Here is a 17500-nt window from a genome sequence, read left to right on the forward strand (position 1 = left end):
CTGCCAATCCAGCCTTGAGATAAATGATTCATGTAACACTTTTCAGTTGAGTTGTGGTTCAGGGAGATAAGGAAAACGGCGATTTAGGAGGAATTATAATGGCAGAATTGAGATTAGGAGGAATTATAATGATAGAATCGAGTCCTACCAATTTTTCTATATCTTGGGTATCATTATCATTTTGAACTCTGGAAGTGTTCAACAAACCTCCGATGCAAATACTCAGCAAGGTAGAACTTGGACTGGGTCCTTATTGAATAGTGAATCGCATGGGAGGCCAGAGGGCTCCATCTTGCCGGAATATACGCGGTGGAGGTTTGTTTGTTTTGTTCCAGAGTGCGGACCACGGAGGCCATGGCACTGCGTGAGCCAGCATCAAGTTTTGGGCTTCGATAATTGATGATTATATTTTAAATCAAATATCGTGTTTTCATGTCCATTACGGCAATTACTTAAGGTTACTAGCTGTCCGTTCAGTCCCATTCCGTACATATACCAAGGCAAATTGCTATATTTTCCACTGGTTTTTGCCCCGGTGGCAGAGTAGTGGATTTCAAATGCTGAGTATTCCATTACTCCAGTGATTCTGCTGTCTTACAATCATACAAATTGTGACTCGTAAATCTCTTCTTTTTCTTTTCCTTATTCTTGATATGGCCCTAATATTCTACTCTACATAAGCTACAGATTAGTATCATGTGAAATAGTTATACCTCTCCGGTTGTATTGTCCAGTGAGAGAACAGTTTGTTGCTCATCTTTTTGAAAATGATGCAACACTTTAAGATTGACCAAAGACCGTAAGGCCTTGTCCACATGAGAGGCAGTGCCAGAGCAGGCAAAAAATGTTACCAAAACGTGGGCACGGGCAACCATGGGCTAACCATCAAACTGCCCTTCGTTGATGTTGATATTCCAAGGCTGTTCTGCCCAACAGCTACTCCTTCTGATAACGCTACCAAACATCCCGTCTCTGACGTCATAGACGCTTTTCCCTGTGAGGGCTAAGCCCCTTGTGTGGACGTGGCTAGAGGCTTGTATAAAGGTACTTGACAAAATCCATACAGAACTGTCACTCCATGTCCTTGCGGCGTATGTTGAGGTCAGGCTTCGACAGTTGCATTTCCTAAAATGTCACTCTCCTTATGCATTTTTTGTTTGTTTGAATTACAAGATGTTTATTCCGTCTGTTATATGATAACCTATTATACATATAGTTATAGTATAGTATACATATATTATCACATATAGTTACTCTATAAATCTAACCAGAATACATGCATGTGTATATTCACTTTTATACAATTTTTGTATGCATATTCATTTGTAAATATTATAGTGTCTGATATTTTAAATATTGATATATATTATTTTTTTTTATATCTTATATATATATATATATATTATATATATATAATATATATTATGTTAATATATTAATATATATATATTTAATACAGTATCTATATATATATATATTATATATCATTTTATATTTATATATATATATATTTTTATATATTATGTATAATATTATAGAGTAAATTATATTTATATAGATATATATATAATATATATATATATTTGGATGAGATAGTCATAATTATATTACAACATAATATTATATATATACATATTTATATCTTGTAGTGATATATTACTTTTGCATATATTAAGGTATTTATTTATATATATATATATTTTTGATTTTATATATTATAGTTGTTATATTATAATTATATATATATATATATATATCATATATATATATAGATATATATTATATATATATATGTTAATATATATATATTTAATGTTTATTACGTCGGGTTATTATGATATACCTATATAATATATATAGAGAATGATATATATAGTTCTTATTTATAGTTGATCAATTATAGTATATCATATTGTTACTTTATAAAACTAACAGAAAAACCATGCATGTGTCATATAGACATCACTTTGTATATAGATTATATGGTTTTTTTTAAATATATATTATATATTTATATATAAGTATATATATATATATAGTTATTATATTTATATATATGTGATTTATTAATGATATATAGATATTTAGATTTTTGATTGTATAGTTATTATATAGTGAGATGTATGTTATGATTTATAAACACACTGATAGTTTGTACACTCACACTCCAATTTTATATATATGTTTATAGTTTGTTAGTGTGATTGTGTTTGGTTGATTCGTTTGTTTGTGTTTTTAGATATATATATTATATATTATATTATATATATAGTGTGTTATTATTTATGTATATATATATAGATTATATTTTTTTATATATATATATGGTATTGATATATATATTATGATATATACTATATTGATATAGATATATTATATATATATATAATAGGAATATTCCCACACAGGTCGGGTGGTACAGGCATGGTACCGAGATTCAAAAGCCCAGTTGCCGGGCGGCCACAGTTTGTGCCAGCTATTCAGTTGATTTAGGCCTTATAATTCGAACGCCCGGCATTTGGACATTCATCGGCTAGAAATCCCCCGTCTGGGAATGGGTAATACAGATTTGTGTGATTGTTTTTTATATTATATTTATATATCTATATTTTTATATATATTTATTTATATATATATTTTTTAATGTGCTTTTGATAGACTAATTTTAATTATTTATAATTTTATATGATATCGATATTCTATTTTATGTTGATATTTATATAGATATTTTATTTTATAAATATATTATATTTTTTTATATATTTTATTTAATGTAATATGTAGTTATATATTGATAATTTTTATATACATATATATATTAAAGTGTTGTTTATATCTTTATATATAGTAGTATATATATATATAATATATATTATTTAGAATTATATTGGGTTATTTTACTTATAGATATATAGTGATGATATATATATATATACATATTGTTATTTAATATTATATATATACATATGACATTTATATATATTATATAGATATGTTCAACTCATATGTTCAATTATATATAATTTATATTTTATTTTATATATATATATTTAGATATATATATATATTATATATATATTACACATATATGTATATATATATATTATAGATTATATTTATATATTTATAATATATTTATATAAATATATGATATAGTATGATATATACATATATAGTTTCATATATATATATTTATATATATAATATATTATATGTATATATATATATATATTTATATATATTTATATACATTTTCATATATATATATTACATATATATATATATTTATATAATATATTATATTTATATATATATGTATATTTGATATATATGAAGAGTTCACTATATTTTATATATATCGATATTTTCAAATGAATATGCATACAAAATTTGTATATTAATGTGTATATACAATGGCGGTATTCCGGTTTTTGAGGGTGCAGTTTGTGGAGTCGTTATATGTGCGTGTGTGTTTGGATAGATTTGTTTTATTTTATTTTTTAGAATATATATTCAATATATATAGAGTTATTTGTGGTGGATATTGTTTTTTATTTGTTTGTACTTTGTGATTGACTGGTGTGTGTGTAGTGTGTTTGTGTTAGTTATTGAATATATATTGATAGATAGTTGGTGTGATATAACTACACTCACAACAAAACACTCACCCTCAATCATAACACAATCTCCACACCACCACACTTTTAGTTATATATATATAAATATATATATATATATATATATATATATATATATATACTATATAGTATATATATATATATAAGAAAGATTACTATATATATATATATATATATATATGATATATATATATATTATATACATATTATATATCAAATATATACAATGTATATTCATAATATATAGTTATATATATATTTATTATTATTTAATATAGAGTTATATACTACTTTATATATATATATAAGTATAGTATTATTTATTATTATATATATATATATATATAATATATATATATATATATTTATTATATATATATATATATATATATATATATATGTATATATATTTTATATATATAATATAAATTATATATTTATATAATATATAATATATATATATATATTATATATACAATATATTTATTTAATTATATATATTATATATATATATATATAATATTATATATATACACCATTTTATATATTTATATATATATAATGTGTATATATATGTTTTTATTATTATATTTATTTTTTTTTATATATTAATGGATATATATCTAATATTATATATAATATATATATATTATACTATATATATATATATATATATATATATGTATATATATTTTTTAATATATATATATATATATGAATATACTTATTATATATATATATATTAATATATAACAATATATATTATATATATATATAATATATATATTTTATGTATATATATTTATATATATATATATTTATATATACCTATTTATTATTACATATATATTGTATATAATATTTTTTATATATATATATATTATATATATATATATATATAATATAGATACATATATATAATAGATATATATATGCCAAATATATATATATACCTACATTCTACATATATATATATAAATGTATATTTATTATATATATATATATATATATATATATATATATTAATAAGGTATATAAATATATATACATGTATATATATATATATTAATATATATATATATATAATATATAATATATGAATATAGTATATATATATTTACTCATATATATAACTTATATCCATTATATATACTATAATTTATATATATATATATATTATATATATAATATATATTTAATTATATATATATGTTATATTTATTTATTTATATATATATATATATATATAATTAATATATATATATATATATATATATATAATGTATATATATATATATTTATATTATATACATTATATATATTATATATATATATGTTATATTATTTATTTATTTATATTAATCCTTATATGATATGCCGTACATTTGATACAGAGCAGTTTCTGACTCATTCATAAGTTACCTTATTGGGGCCCAGGCAAGGAAATCTATCCCACCTGCAACTGGTTGAGGGGACCTTCCCGAGGTCAAAGGTGAGGTTAACTGTTGGCAAGGGCTAGTTTTTAACACACAACAGTGAAGAGAATTTGCTTCACAATTATAGGTCCTGTGAAGAAAGAAAAAGAGGAAGTACCACAACAAAGGTGCAAACCCAAACCACTCTTAAAAGTGTCAAAGGATGTGCGTTATACCTTCCTTAAGCAAAAGTGAAATATTTTTCACTTTTACATTGCACATACATGCACACACATATTAGGATATTTGCCTGTTCATGTCCATCAGTATAAAAACATACACACACATATATAACACACATCCCTGATCACACATCGAGCTTCTCCCGCCTTCAGTTGTTAGCCCGAGAATGCAGCACTAGACCATTAGACCGTTTTAAAAGATTGTTTTATGGTCTAGTTGGTTTGGTAATGCACTCTTGGGCTAATGCCTGAGGGTGGCAGAGGTTCGATTCTGGGTTAAGGAGGTATGTAATACGTCTATATCAATATTCTACATTGCATTATTATATCTCATAGACACATATGTAAACACATGTGCATGCATGTACACCCATAGACACCAGTGCTCAGAGTCTGAAACAATGTCATATCTTCATGAAACAAAATGCATTAGAAAAGTAAAAATAATTACCTGTATGACATTTGGGTAAAACAGTTGAAAAAATAAGTTATAGAAAATGAATTACAAATATTGGTAATTTTATTTTTCCATTTTTCTTGATATTTTAAATAATTCAAGAAGGTCCTCAAATATTTGTAGTTTTATTGTATTGTTAAATGAGCCATGTGTATTGTATATATATAATATATATATATATAGATTCATTCATTCATTCATTCATTCACATTGTGTGGTGGTTATGCCCCTGCCATATATACATTTACCACTATCTTTCATCTGGTTAAGAAATAGGAATTTTGGAGTGTTCTTCCTTACCCATACAGTGATTTGCATTTACATCCATTGTCTATGTTTTAAGTGGTCCTGTATGTGCACTGAATAATCTTCAATTTTCTTTTCTTCCTCCAGGCATTGGAGATGCTGGTCGCCAGAATGGACACAGTGATGGTGTTACAACCGCAATACAGGAAAACGGTACAGAAGATGCATCTCTCGGGCTGAAACGAGCCGCAACAGGAGATGGCGAAGCAGATATAGACCAGCAGACAAATGGTAAAATAATACTACTTTGTAATTGTAGCATAATGCATCAAACAATGTAATGTATATGACTCTTCATACTCTTTATTATGTTTATGTTGTACACATATGTTGCTGAAAAATTATGTTTATGTTGTACACATATGTTGCTGAAAAATTATGTTTATGTTGTACACATATGTTGCTGAAAAATTATGTTTATGTTGTACACATATGTTGCTGAAAAATTATGTTTATGTTGTACACATATGTTGCTGAAAAATTATGTTTATGTTGTACACATATGTTGCTGAAAAATTATGTTTATGTTGTACACATATGTTGCTGAAAAATAAAAAAATTTTACATAGGAAATATCATATTAATTATTCCTTTTCTCCTGCTTCATCCAGAGCCAGCATCAAAGAGGCGCAAGACAGGCCCACCACAGCCAAAGAACCCAATCAGTACTCTCAATGAACTGCGTCCAGGATTAGTGTACAAAACATTAACTGTTGAGGGCCCATCACATGCACCTGTGTTCACAGTGTCAGTTGAGGTGAGTGACACTTTAGATATGGTTTGAGTGTCGACTTCTTTATTTCTATTCACTCATTTATGTATTATATTATTTGCTATTTTTTCTTCTGCTTTTGTATTGAGGCAAGAAAACACAATTAGGATAGATACAAGTTTATAGGGTTTGTTTATGTATGAATGCTAAATGATAATTGAAGAATTGTGAAGCCAGTAAGAAAAAATATTGTGATTTTAAAGCTTTTTGATTAATTTTTCCTTATCTCATTTTTTAACTTTGATGTGTAACCCCATAGTGCTGGGTACTTTTTTTAAACATGTCGTGGTGATCTTGAACTAATTCCTACCATATCCCCAAAATTGTTAGAAGTAGAGTTAACTCAAAAACATATATGACTCAGAAGGCATTGAAAATAAAACCTTCCCTGTGTTTAGGACTTAGGAACTAAATTACAGTCTCTAAAAGAAAATGTGTATATAGAGAGAAAGAAAAGGTCTTCAACAACCAAATACTTTCTGCCTCCACAGCTGAACGGCCAAATATTCCAAGGCACAGGCCGCAGCAAGAAGCAAGCCAAGCACTCTGCTGCTGAGGCCACCCTGAGATCCTTCCTCCAGTTCCGAAATGCCTCCGATGCAGCACAGGCCCTGGGACTCAATTCGTCCGGAGTGCAGGACTTCACCAGTGATGTTTCTGAAGTCAGTTTTGGGTCAAGTTCAACACCTGGTGTAAGTCACCTCTGTTGGCATGTACTTGGTTTATGTTTGTGTTAAGAGGTGAACATAACAGGTTCTTAAGTAATTTTTGTCTTTTTTGCTCTGTTGTGATGATCACTAAGGCAAAGACTCATTAAAGTGTTATATGTGTGCAGAGGTGGGTGATCTGTTTGAAAGAGGAGTAAAAAAGAAAAACTGATTGAGAGAAAGAGCAGGTAAAAGAGAGAGAGGGAGGGAAAGAGCAGGTGAGAGAGTGGGTGAAAGAGAAAAAGAGAGAGAGAAAGAGCAGGTGAGAGAGAGAGTGGGTGAAAGAGAGAAAGGGAGCAAGAGAGTGGGTGAGAGAGAGAGGAGAAGAGAGTGTGAAGGTAGGAGATGAGGAGTGTGGAGAGGGAGAGTGAGGAAAGAGAGAGAGTGGGTTGAGTGTGAGAGGGAGGACGAGGAGTGAGGGAGGGAGAGGAGAGGGGGGGAAGGAGAGGGAAGAGGGGAGAGGAGGGAGAGGGAGAAGAAGGTTGGAGGAAGAGGGAGAGATGGAGAAGGAGGAAGGGGGGGAGAGGGAGCGAAAGGGGAGGTGGGAGTGGGAGGAGTGAGAGAGGAATGAGTGGGTGAGGAGAGGAGAGGGTGAGGAAGGTGAAAGAGGGTTGTGGAGAGGGAGGATGATAGAGTAGAGGAGGGAGGCTGAGAGAAGGAGGATGATGGGTGGTAAGTGTGAGAGGGAAGGAGGATGAGAGCCAGTGAGAGGTGGGTGAGAGTGTATGGAGGAGAGAGAGAGGGAGAGAAGAGGGAGTGGGAGGAGAGAGGGAGAAGGAGTGAGGGAGGAGAGGGAGGAGGGAGAGAGGGAGAGGGAGGAGAGGAGGGATGAGAGGAGTGAAGAGTGGATGAGGGAAGGGGAGAGAGAGAAGGAGGTGAGGGTGTGTGGAGAGGAGAGGTGGAGGAGAGAGAGGTGAGAGGAGGGAGAGGAGGTGAGAGGACGGAGAGTTGGGAGGAGAGGGAGGGAGAGTGTGTGGAGGGGGAGTGAGGAAGAGTGGGAGGTGAGAGCGAGGGAGGAGAGAGGGAGAGAGGGAGAGAGGGAGGGAGTGAGGAGTAGGAGGAGGGACAGTGGGAGAGAGAGAGGGAAGAGGAGAGTGAGAGAGAGGGAAGGAGGGAGGAGGGGAGGAAAGAAGAGAGGGTGGAGATGAGAGTGGGAAGGTAGGTAGAGGGAGGGGAGAGTGGGAGGAGAAGATGAGAGTTGTGAGAGAAGAGAGATGGAGGGGCGGAAGAGAGGATAGAGAGGAGTGGAGAGGTGGGTGAGGTGGTGATGAGGGGGAGGGGAGAGAGATTGTTGGAGAGGGAGGGGAGAGAAGCAGTGTGGAAGAGAGGGAGGAGAGGGAGAGGATGAGATGGGTGAGAGGGGGGGTTGAGAAGAGGAGAGTGGGGAGAGAGACAGAGATGGGAGAGCGGAAGACGAGGGATGAGAGAGAGAGAGTGGACGTGGAGGGCGGTAGTGAAGTGAGTGAGAGAGAGAGAGAGGAGAGAGATACGAGGAAGGAGAGGTGAGAGGATGAGAGAGAGAGAGAGGGAGGAGAGAGAGAGAGAGAGGTGAGAAGAGTGTGAGAAGATGAGAGTGAGAGAGAGAGAGCGTGGAGAAGAGGAGAGAGAGAGTGAAGTGGGTGAGAGGGAGAGGATGAGAGAGAGAGAGGAGAGAGAGTGGGTGAGAGGGAGGAGAGAGAGAGAGAGAGAGTGGAGTGAGAGAGGAAGAAGGGGAGAGAGAGAGAGAGAGAGAGGAGAGGAGAGAGAGGAGAGAGAGATGAGAGAGAGAGAGAGAGAGGAGGAGAAGAGGAGAGAGAGAGAGAGAGAGATGTGGGGATGAGAGGGAGAGAGACAGAGAGAGAGTGGGTGAGAGGGAGAGAGACAGAGAGAGAGTGGGTGAGAGGGAGAGAGAGAGAGGGAGAGAGAGAGAGAGAGAGAGAGAGAGAGAGAGAGAGAGAGAGAGAGAGAGAGAGAGAGAGAGAGAGAGAGAGAGAGAGAGCGCTAAAGAGTGGGTGAGAGGGAGAGAGAGAGAGAGAGCTAAAGAGCGGATGAGAGAGCAAGAGCGAGAGAGGGACAGAGACAGAGAGAGAAAAGGAGGAGAAAGGGAGCAAGTGCAAATCCAAATGATAGGTGATGTTATGGGTATGAATGCTCCAGTACAAAGTAAGTCCCTCCAGTAGCACTTTAAAGAGCTTTTGCCATAGGAAGAGTCCTCTTGAAATGTCTACAGTGAGTCTGATGCTTACCATAACATAAGTTTTTGCCCTCAGTGCAGTCGACCCATTCCGAAGCTGGCTAATTTGGCACATATTTAGGCTTCAATCCATCACTCGTGTGACTAAGTAAATATACAAGTAAGCTCCCATAATGAGTAAGGGCATTGGTTGTGGGATCTCCAGACAATGTGGGGTTGAGGTTCCAGTAGCCGTCCATAAGTGGGAGATTGTACTGCATTATCCTTAGCTGGTAAAATGTGGATTGTAACATGTTGTCAGCTATATCCAAGTTAACACTATGAATTTCTATAGTAGGATTAGAGGGTAGTTTATCTTAATGCATTGTTGTCTTTTGTGAGAACAGTTAGGCTTCTAGACTTTTCTTTGGTGTTAAGCACGAGATTTTAATGTGATGAAATTGTAGTGCCTTCCTGTCTCTTTTTGCATTTGTGATAGATATCTTTGCCTTTTCCAAGTGAATGGATGTTTAAAGATCAAATTATCTGTTTTTACTTTCTGAATACATAAGTTTTGAGGTATGGCGTCTTGCAGTGTCTAGGTTGTATTTTCATGATGAGAGTGACCTGTACTGTTTGTGTTTCGGAATGCTATGTATTGGGGTTGTATATGCATGGTAGTCATTTGTTTTGTAATAGATCCAAGTCGTTGTCAGTCTGTCCTACTTGGCCATAGAGAGGAAAGAATAGAGAGGAATCTTTGCGTGTGTGTGTCTTTTAGTAACTATCACTTTCTCAGTTTCAAGCTATATGTGAATGCATGTGAATTCATGTGTATATATATCATGCAGATAATACAGACTTGTGCTGTTTTGGTGTAGGTGCTCTGTGTTTGTCTTATGTCTCGTAGTAATTATTCTTTATATCAGGCTTCCTAGTACCTTTACACTTGTGCGTTTCTGCCCTAGTCATTTTCCACAATTTCTTTCCAATTTCCTTAGCATGAACATTCTTAAAAGATGTTTTAGAAAGTAATGTTATAACTTTTCAAAACAGTTCATGGAATTAGCTAAATTGTGTACAATATCTGTGTAATTTCAAAATGAGTATTTTCACAGGATTTTTTAGGGAAGGCCTCCACTTTCATTTTACTTCTGTGTTTCCTCTGTTTATAGCTTTGCAGATAGCAAAAACCATGAATTGATCATCCTTTCTCTTGTACTCAGTAAAATGTGTATGCTATAATGGTGGTGGTGTTCAGTGCTTGTTAGTGAGTGAAGATCTAGGTTCCTCTTGCTAAATTTAAAGGAAGTTGATGTATTTCCTTGTTTTTTTTTTCGGAGATGGTTTCAGTTGTAAAAGAGCTTTTGGTCCTGCCTTCTTCCTTACCCTACTTGCCCATGCTCAGTCCTAATCATGCTGATGGGGGCTGTATATTTGTTGGTTGCAAAAGTGGTGGCGTGAAGCCTGGTGCCAAAACCTCTTTCGGAACGGCCTTGTGCCGTCTTAAGGGTGCCAGTGTTATGGCTTACAGGAGACGATACCAGCGGCAGCAGGCAGTAGAACGGTGCCAGTTGCAGAAGCATCCTCCCCGACACCAGCGTCAACTCCAACAGCGTCAGCAAGCCCTGGTCCATCTCAGACATCAAAGAACCCAATCATGCTTCTTAATGAGTTGAGACAGGGAGTGGAGTATCAGCTGAAACAAGAATCCGGGGAGCCACATGCCAAGACATTTACTTTCCAAGTTACTGTGGATGGCCAGGTTTTTGAGGGCACTGGTAAGATTATGCAACTCTACATGCTCAGGAACAGTTTCAGATTGTTTCACTAGTAAAGAGAGAATGTTCTTTTTATTTGTTCTATTGTGTATTTCTGGGTGACTTGAACCCATTATGCATATTTTGTTTTATTTATAGATGCATTTGGCTACTTTTTGTATGTTGAATCCGTATAAATGTATTCATGGGAGCATGTATTTTAATTGATTTTTTTTTATATATATGTATAATGTTTGTCAGTGAATGAATTTACAAACTCGTACATTTTGCATACAATGTTTCATTACATCTTTGTGCATGTCAATTATAACAGCAGCAATGTTACATTTAAGTAGGATAGATGTATATTCATCAAAGAAAAATTGTCTGTATGTCAACAAGAAATAGATGGTAAGTAAATATTTTTTTTATTTTTGTGTTGGGAAAAATTACTTTTTTTTTGTGTTTCTGTTTTTCATCTTTTATTTTGTCCCTTTTTTCTTTTGTTCATCATTTTCTTTTCTTTTGTGTGTTGAGAATAAGGTATACCTTTTAAGTGATACAGTGAGAGAGTGTATCACATAGTAAAGTAAATTAATGAATGGTGGTAAATTAAGGGAAACTGTTAGTCAAATGTTAATGCTATCAAGTTTATATAAAATGAAACGCAGCCAGAATGAGGAAGAACATTATATGTATAGTTAACTCAGTGATAACATTCAGGCCTTCCATTTAGATGACCTACATTCATGCCAAGCTCAGGGCATAGGAAAATTTCCATTGTTGCAAACAAGCAGACTCGGGTCTCACATGGGTGAAGAGGGGCACTGGGCTTAGTGTTTGCACTGTCCCTTTTCTCTGTCATTCATTACCAACTTTTAATTTTTTAAACTGTGATATTGCACTTCACACTATACTTCTCATTAAAAAAAAAGAATGTTTTATTTCAGTTGTATCATCTGATGAAAAACTCAGAATATTACAATATATTGCTCCTTTCTTGTTGTGGCTGTGTTTCACATAATCTCTATTTTTGTTCAATAGTTTATTTAAGTTAATCTTTCAGGCCTCAAGGCATAGCTATATATATTTATACTCAAGTACAGAAATACCAAATCGGTATGATTTAGAATGTCACCCGTCCCAAATCTTGCAGGGAAAGCACTACCTGTTAAGGAAATTCATGAGTAAGAATAGGTAATTACTCTTATAATAGTAAGTATACTGGAGTAAATGGCAAACATGGAAGAATATTTGGTATAAATGTAAACTTGAATGGATATATCAGAAACAAAAGTAGTAACTGTTAAGTTAAGATTATTTCCTCATTTGAAATCTATCTAAATACTCTCTCTCTCTCTCTCTCTCTCTCTCTCTCTCTCTCTCTCTCTCTCTCTCTCTCTCTTATCTCTCTAATCTTTTTCTCTTTTTCTCCCCTTCTCTCCCTTCCTTCCTCTCTCATCTCTTTTACCCCTCCCTCCTTCCTTCCTCTCTCATCTCTTTTACCCCTCCCTCCTTCCTTCCCCTCCGTCCTTTCCACCTTCCTCTCTCTCTCTTTCTCCCTCTCTCTCTTTCTTTCTCTCTCTCTCTCTCTCTCTCTCTCTCTCTCTCTCTCTCTCTCTCTCTCTCTCTCTCTCTCTCTCTCTTCTCTCTCTCTTCTCTCTCTCTTCTCTCTCTCTCTCTCTCTCTCTCTCTCTCTCTCTCTCTCTCTCTCTCTCTCTCTCTCTCTCTCTCTCTCTTTCTCTCTTTTCTCTTTCTTTCTTCTCTCTTCTCTCTCTCTCTCTCTCTCTCTCTCTCTCTCTCTCTCTCTCTCTCTCTCTCTCTCTCTCTCTCTCTCTCTCTCTCTCTCTCTCTCTCTCTCTCTCTCTCTCTCTCTCTTTTCTCTTCTTTCTTTCTCTCTCTCACTCTCTCTCTCTTTCTCTTTCTCTCTCTCTCTCCACTCCTCTCTCTCTCTCTTTCTCTCTCTCTCTCCACTCCTCTCCTCTCCTGTCCTCTCTCTCTCTCTCCCTCTCCCTTCTCTCTCCCTCCCTCCCTCCCTCCCTTTTTCCCTCCCTCCCTCCCGATCTCTTTCTCTCCCTTCCTTCCTCTCTCACCTCTTTTGCCCCTCCCTCCTTCCTTTGTGTCTCTCTCTCTCCCTCTCTCTCTCTCCCTCTTCTTCTTCTTCTTCTTCTTCTTCTTTTTCTTCTTCTTGGAAAGGGTACCATGGAATAAGCTCTGTGAAAAGTATAGAAGTTGGTTACTTGTTCCTCTTTCTGTGGGCTTACGTTCTTCTATTTTTTCCTTATTTTTTCACTGTAGCTTTCTGATTTATCATTGGTGGTCATTATCATGTATTTCCCCCTACCCCGTTTTTTGTATTTATTTTATCGTTTGTTTTTACTTGTGGAAAAGATAGCATGCTGCTATTCAGTAGTATCCAGCATCCTCATTTTTTGTGTCAGAGAAAGGCTTACGCAACTCAGTGTTAAGAAAATGATTCAAGTGCATGTCAAGATAACTATTTTTTCTTCTAAGCAGTTTCATGAATCCATAGTTCCTCAGATCCATCCCTTGCTACTTCTCTCTCAATGTTCTTTGAACAAAATACCCAGTTCTTTTCTTAAATTATTTTGTTTTATGAGCACAATTGAGCAATTTTTAACTTTGTCAGTCTTCAAAGTTGAGACAATCAAGTAAAAGCTTTGAAGTGAATTAATCATTATCTACATGTCTGCAACTTTTGAGTCCTCATTACTTTTACCACAACATTTCTTGTGTTTATTTTGATTTAATAAATTTAGACATTAATGTAAGGTCTTCACTAAACAAAGTTTATTCAGATTTTTCTTGAGAAATGTGTGACTGGGTGTGACTAATCTTGATATGTAGAGGCTGTTTAATGTTTCAGTTTAAAATCCTTTCTCAGAAATATTTGTGACAAAGATTCTAAATCTGAACATTAAATAGCATTTTCTTTTGTCAAATTATTCATTCTCATTCACACACCTTTCGTATTAAAGCCTCATCATTCTTTAATCTTTTGATAAAGTCAAAGAAAGTTACATCATGAACATCACAAGATAAAGCAAAACAATGAATGGCTTGTCAGTATGTTTCCATAAGATTTGTCTGGTTTATTATGATTGAGCAATGTTCTATCTATGATATACCATTCAGGTAATGTGCTCATTTTATCTGACTCTTGTATTTTGTAATATTACTACAGGTAATGAATAACAACTCAGTTCCTGTAATAGTAACTGTACTATGGGCAGGTTTCTCATGTTACTATTTGGATTATTAACTTCAGAATTTTGTATATATTTCTCTTAGGGATGATAATTACTTCCATATTTTAGTCCTTTTTCAGTTAAACTGTATGGAGCTTCCAATTTTTCATCTTACGGTTTTCTTCTTCTTCATCTCCTTTTTCCTCATTGTTTTCTTTTGTTTTTTTATTTTTTCCTGTTTCTCCTTTTTTTCTTTTTTTTACACTATTTTTTTTTATATTACACATGATCATAAAGGTCTTTTTTTTTTTCTTTTTTCTTTTTTTCTTTTTTTTCACTTTTAGATAAATAAGTATAATTTTCATAGATGAATGTATCTTTTTTCTATTTCCACAAGATACTTTGTCATCCATGATAACATCCCATCAGTGTTAATATTTACCCCATCAAGATCTTTCTAAAATTACATTCTCTCTGCCTTTCCAAACCCAAAATCATTTATCAAAAGAAATCACTTATCAGTGGCAAACCCACTTTGGTTCCTTATATGTAACCCTTTGATCAGGATCATGAATGACACACATTCATCCTGGATTGTAGGTTACTGAAAGATTGAAAGAAGTATATTTTCTTCATTTTTATACCCTGTGATAACAGCTTCAAAAAGCACATTTGATCCTTCTAAATTCATCTTAAAGCTGGAGCTGTTGGCAATAATCTGACCATCCAGTAGATTCCTTCAATTTTTTCTAACATTTATTGCCATTCTGACTGTAGTCGAGATCCGTAGAACAAGACAGCATCAAACTCGGTTGTTGATAAAATTCATGGTTAAAGAATTAATAATGGGCAGGAGACTAATGTGAATCTAGGTTTGTCTAGTACAAGCAGCTTCCAAGATTTGCAAATGTTATTTATAATGTGAAGGAGAGAGAAGTACAATTTTTTAATAATTAGATGTAATATATTACCTTCCAGGTAACTTTTTATGTATATTTCTCTACATTTTGAGAATTTACTTCAGCTTTGCGTAGGGTTGTATAGTTTTTCTTTTACCTGTCATATGCGAGTTTGGTGCTCAGTGGATAGTATTTTTATGTCCTTTCCCTAAAATTTGGCAGTTTGAGTAACTAGGAAATTTCTTGAGTTTTCTGTTATAGTAGCTATGATATTCTGTGTATATTATAAGTTTATAAAAAAAGAAATTTTTCAGACAGGTAATGGAACAGTTCTTTTGAAACTGTATGAATTAAAGCTGATATTACTTCCACACTTTACTATCATAGATTAAAATCCATGGAATTCACAGAAGTAATTCACCGTTATCATTACACGCATACATTTGTGCAGATATAAATAAATATGTTGATTTATTTCATTTCTTTCTTTCTTTTTTCTCTTATATATATATTTGTTTGTTTTTTTCTGGCAGTCCAAACAGAGAAATATTAATCTTTCACAAGATATTATAAAATGTCTTATATTTTGTGTATTAACATCAGGAATGATTTTCAGGAAACAGCAAAAAGTTAGCTAAGGCAGCTGCAGCACGACAAGCCTTAAGCAAGCTATATGGCGTTATTGCCTCGACACCTTCCGCTGTGCTCCACCACATGCCAATCTCCACCATGCCTAATCTCCACATGCCACAGACTTTAGCCGACAATATTGCCAAGTGAGTAGTTCTTTTCCTTTTCCGAATTCCTTGATCTGCTCCAGAGCCAGTTGAAGAAGTATGGAAGTAGGCCTGTGCATGCATGTTTCATGTTAGTTTTGGAAAAGTGATATTTGCTTCACTAGATGTTGCAGCTTCTGTTTTTCCCCCAGTAATTTCAAGTTGATGGCTTCAGTAGTGGTAGTAGAATTTTTTATATATGTGTGTGTGTGTGTGTGTGTGTGTTTGTGTGTCTGTGTGTGTAGAGTTGATTTTTGTCATGCTTTGTGTTTTTCAGTTGAATCACCAAGTAAAAATGATTTATTTTATTCAGTGAGAGTCATTGAAACAAATAATGATGCCTGTAGGAAGGTATGAATCATAATTCAAAAAGTGCATTGTGTTCTTAACCCATTTGCGCCGGATGACGTGCTGACATGTTTCGTGGTTTTTGCGTCAGACGCCGGGGACTAGATATCTGGGCAAGGCCGGCGCTCGGGGTGAGCCCAGGCTCGCGGCTTGTGCGCCCAAGAATCTCGAGGCGTTAGGCTTATGCTTTCGAAAACCCCGGCATTACGACCATTCAAAACTGGAATTGCCCCAGCGTGAATGGGTTAATAGGTATTTTGGGAACAAATATCGAAAGATTGAGAGGAGGAGTCTTCCTCATGCCTATACTAATAACAAGAAATAAAAGGCCTCTGCTATATACTTCTCCACAGTATGTAAAAGATTAATTTGGAAAGGAAAGGGAAATGCCTAATTGCAACTTCAGTGGATTTTTGACAAGGGCTTTTTTTTTTTTGTGCATGTGTCTGCCCTCAACTCTCTCCTCTCCTCTCCTCTCCTCTCCTTTCCTCTACTCTCAGATGACATGATATCACATATTGCACTGGGAGAGATTTCATGCTTGGTCACTGCATACGCTTGTTATCTAACTGGTAGGATTGGCTTTAGGCAAATATAAGCCCCAGTGCAAGTGGGTTAACATTATCAGAATTATGTTTGTAAACTTTTCATGATTATTTAAAATTCTGAAATGTTGATATTGCTATTAGTAATCTACAGCTAGACTTTGGTAGTTGCATCATTCCCTTCTCTATCTAGTTTTAGCTCCAGTGGGGTATTTTGAATTACGTAGGCCTAATGCCGCAAGTTATTCATTAACTGAGGCGGTGGCCAGCCACT

The 17500-nt window shown here is 34.0% G+C and overlaps 1 protein-coding gene across 7 annotated transcripts in view; it reads left to right on the top strand.

Moving 5' to 3' along the window:
* Positions 1-17500, top strand: part of Adar (Adenosine deaminase acting on RNA) — a 200664-nt gene that overhangs the window by 162630 nt on the left and 20534 nt on the right. For 4 of the 7 annotated variants that reach the window (XM_043002290.2, XM_043002297.2, XM_043002321.2 and 1 more), the window contains 5 exons: positions 6146-6289; positions 6670-6815; positions 7322-7522; positions 11224-11470; positions 16174-16333. In XM_043002290.2, coding sequence (XP_042858224.1) covers positions 6146-6289; positions 6670-6815; positions 7322-7522; positions 11224-11470; positions 16174-16333 — 898 coding nt within the window. The remainder of the gene's footprint in view (positions 1-6145; positions 6290-6669; positions 6816-7321; positions 7523-11223; positions 11471-16173; positions 16334-17500) is intronic. The other 3 variants (XM_043002305.2, XM_086541486.1, XM_086541485.1) reach the window with 1 other exon arrangement.

The sequence above is a fragment of the Penaeus japonicus genome, unplaced genomic scaffold, assembly GCF_977035675.1.
Source record: "Penaeus japonicus unplaced genomic scaffold, GWHDUDI00000001_assembly GWHDUDI00000011, whole genome shotgun sequence".
NCBI classification, from domain to species: Eukaryota; Metazoa; Arthropoda; class Malacostraca; order Decapoda; family Penaeidae; genus Penaeus; species Penaeus japonicus.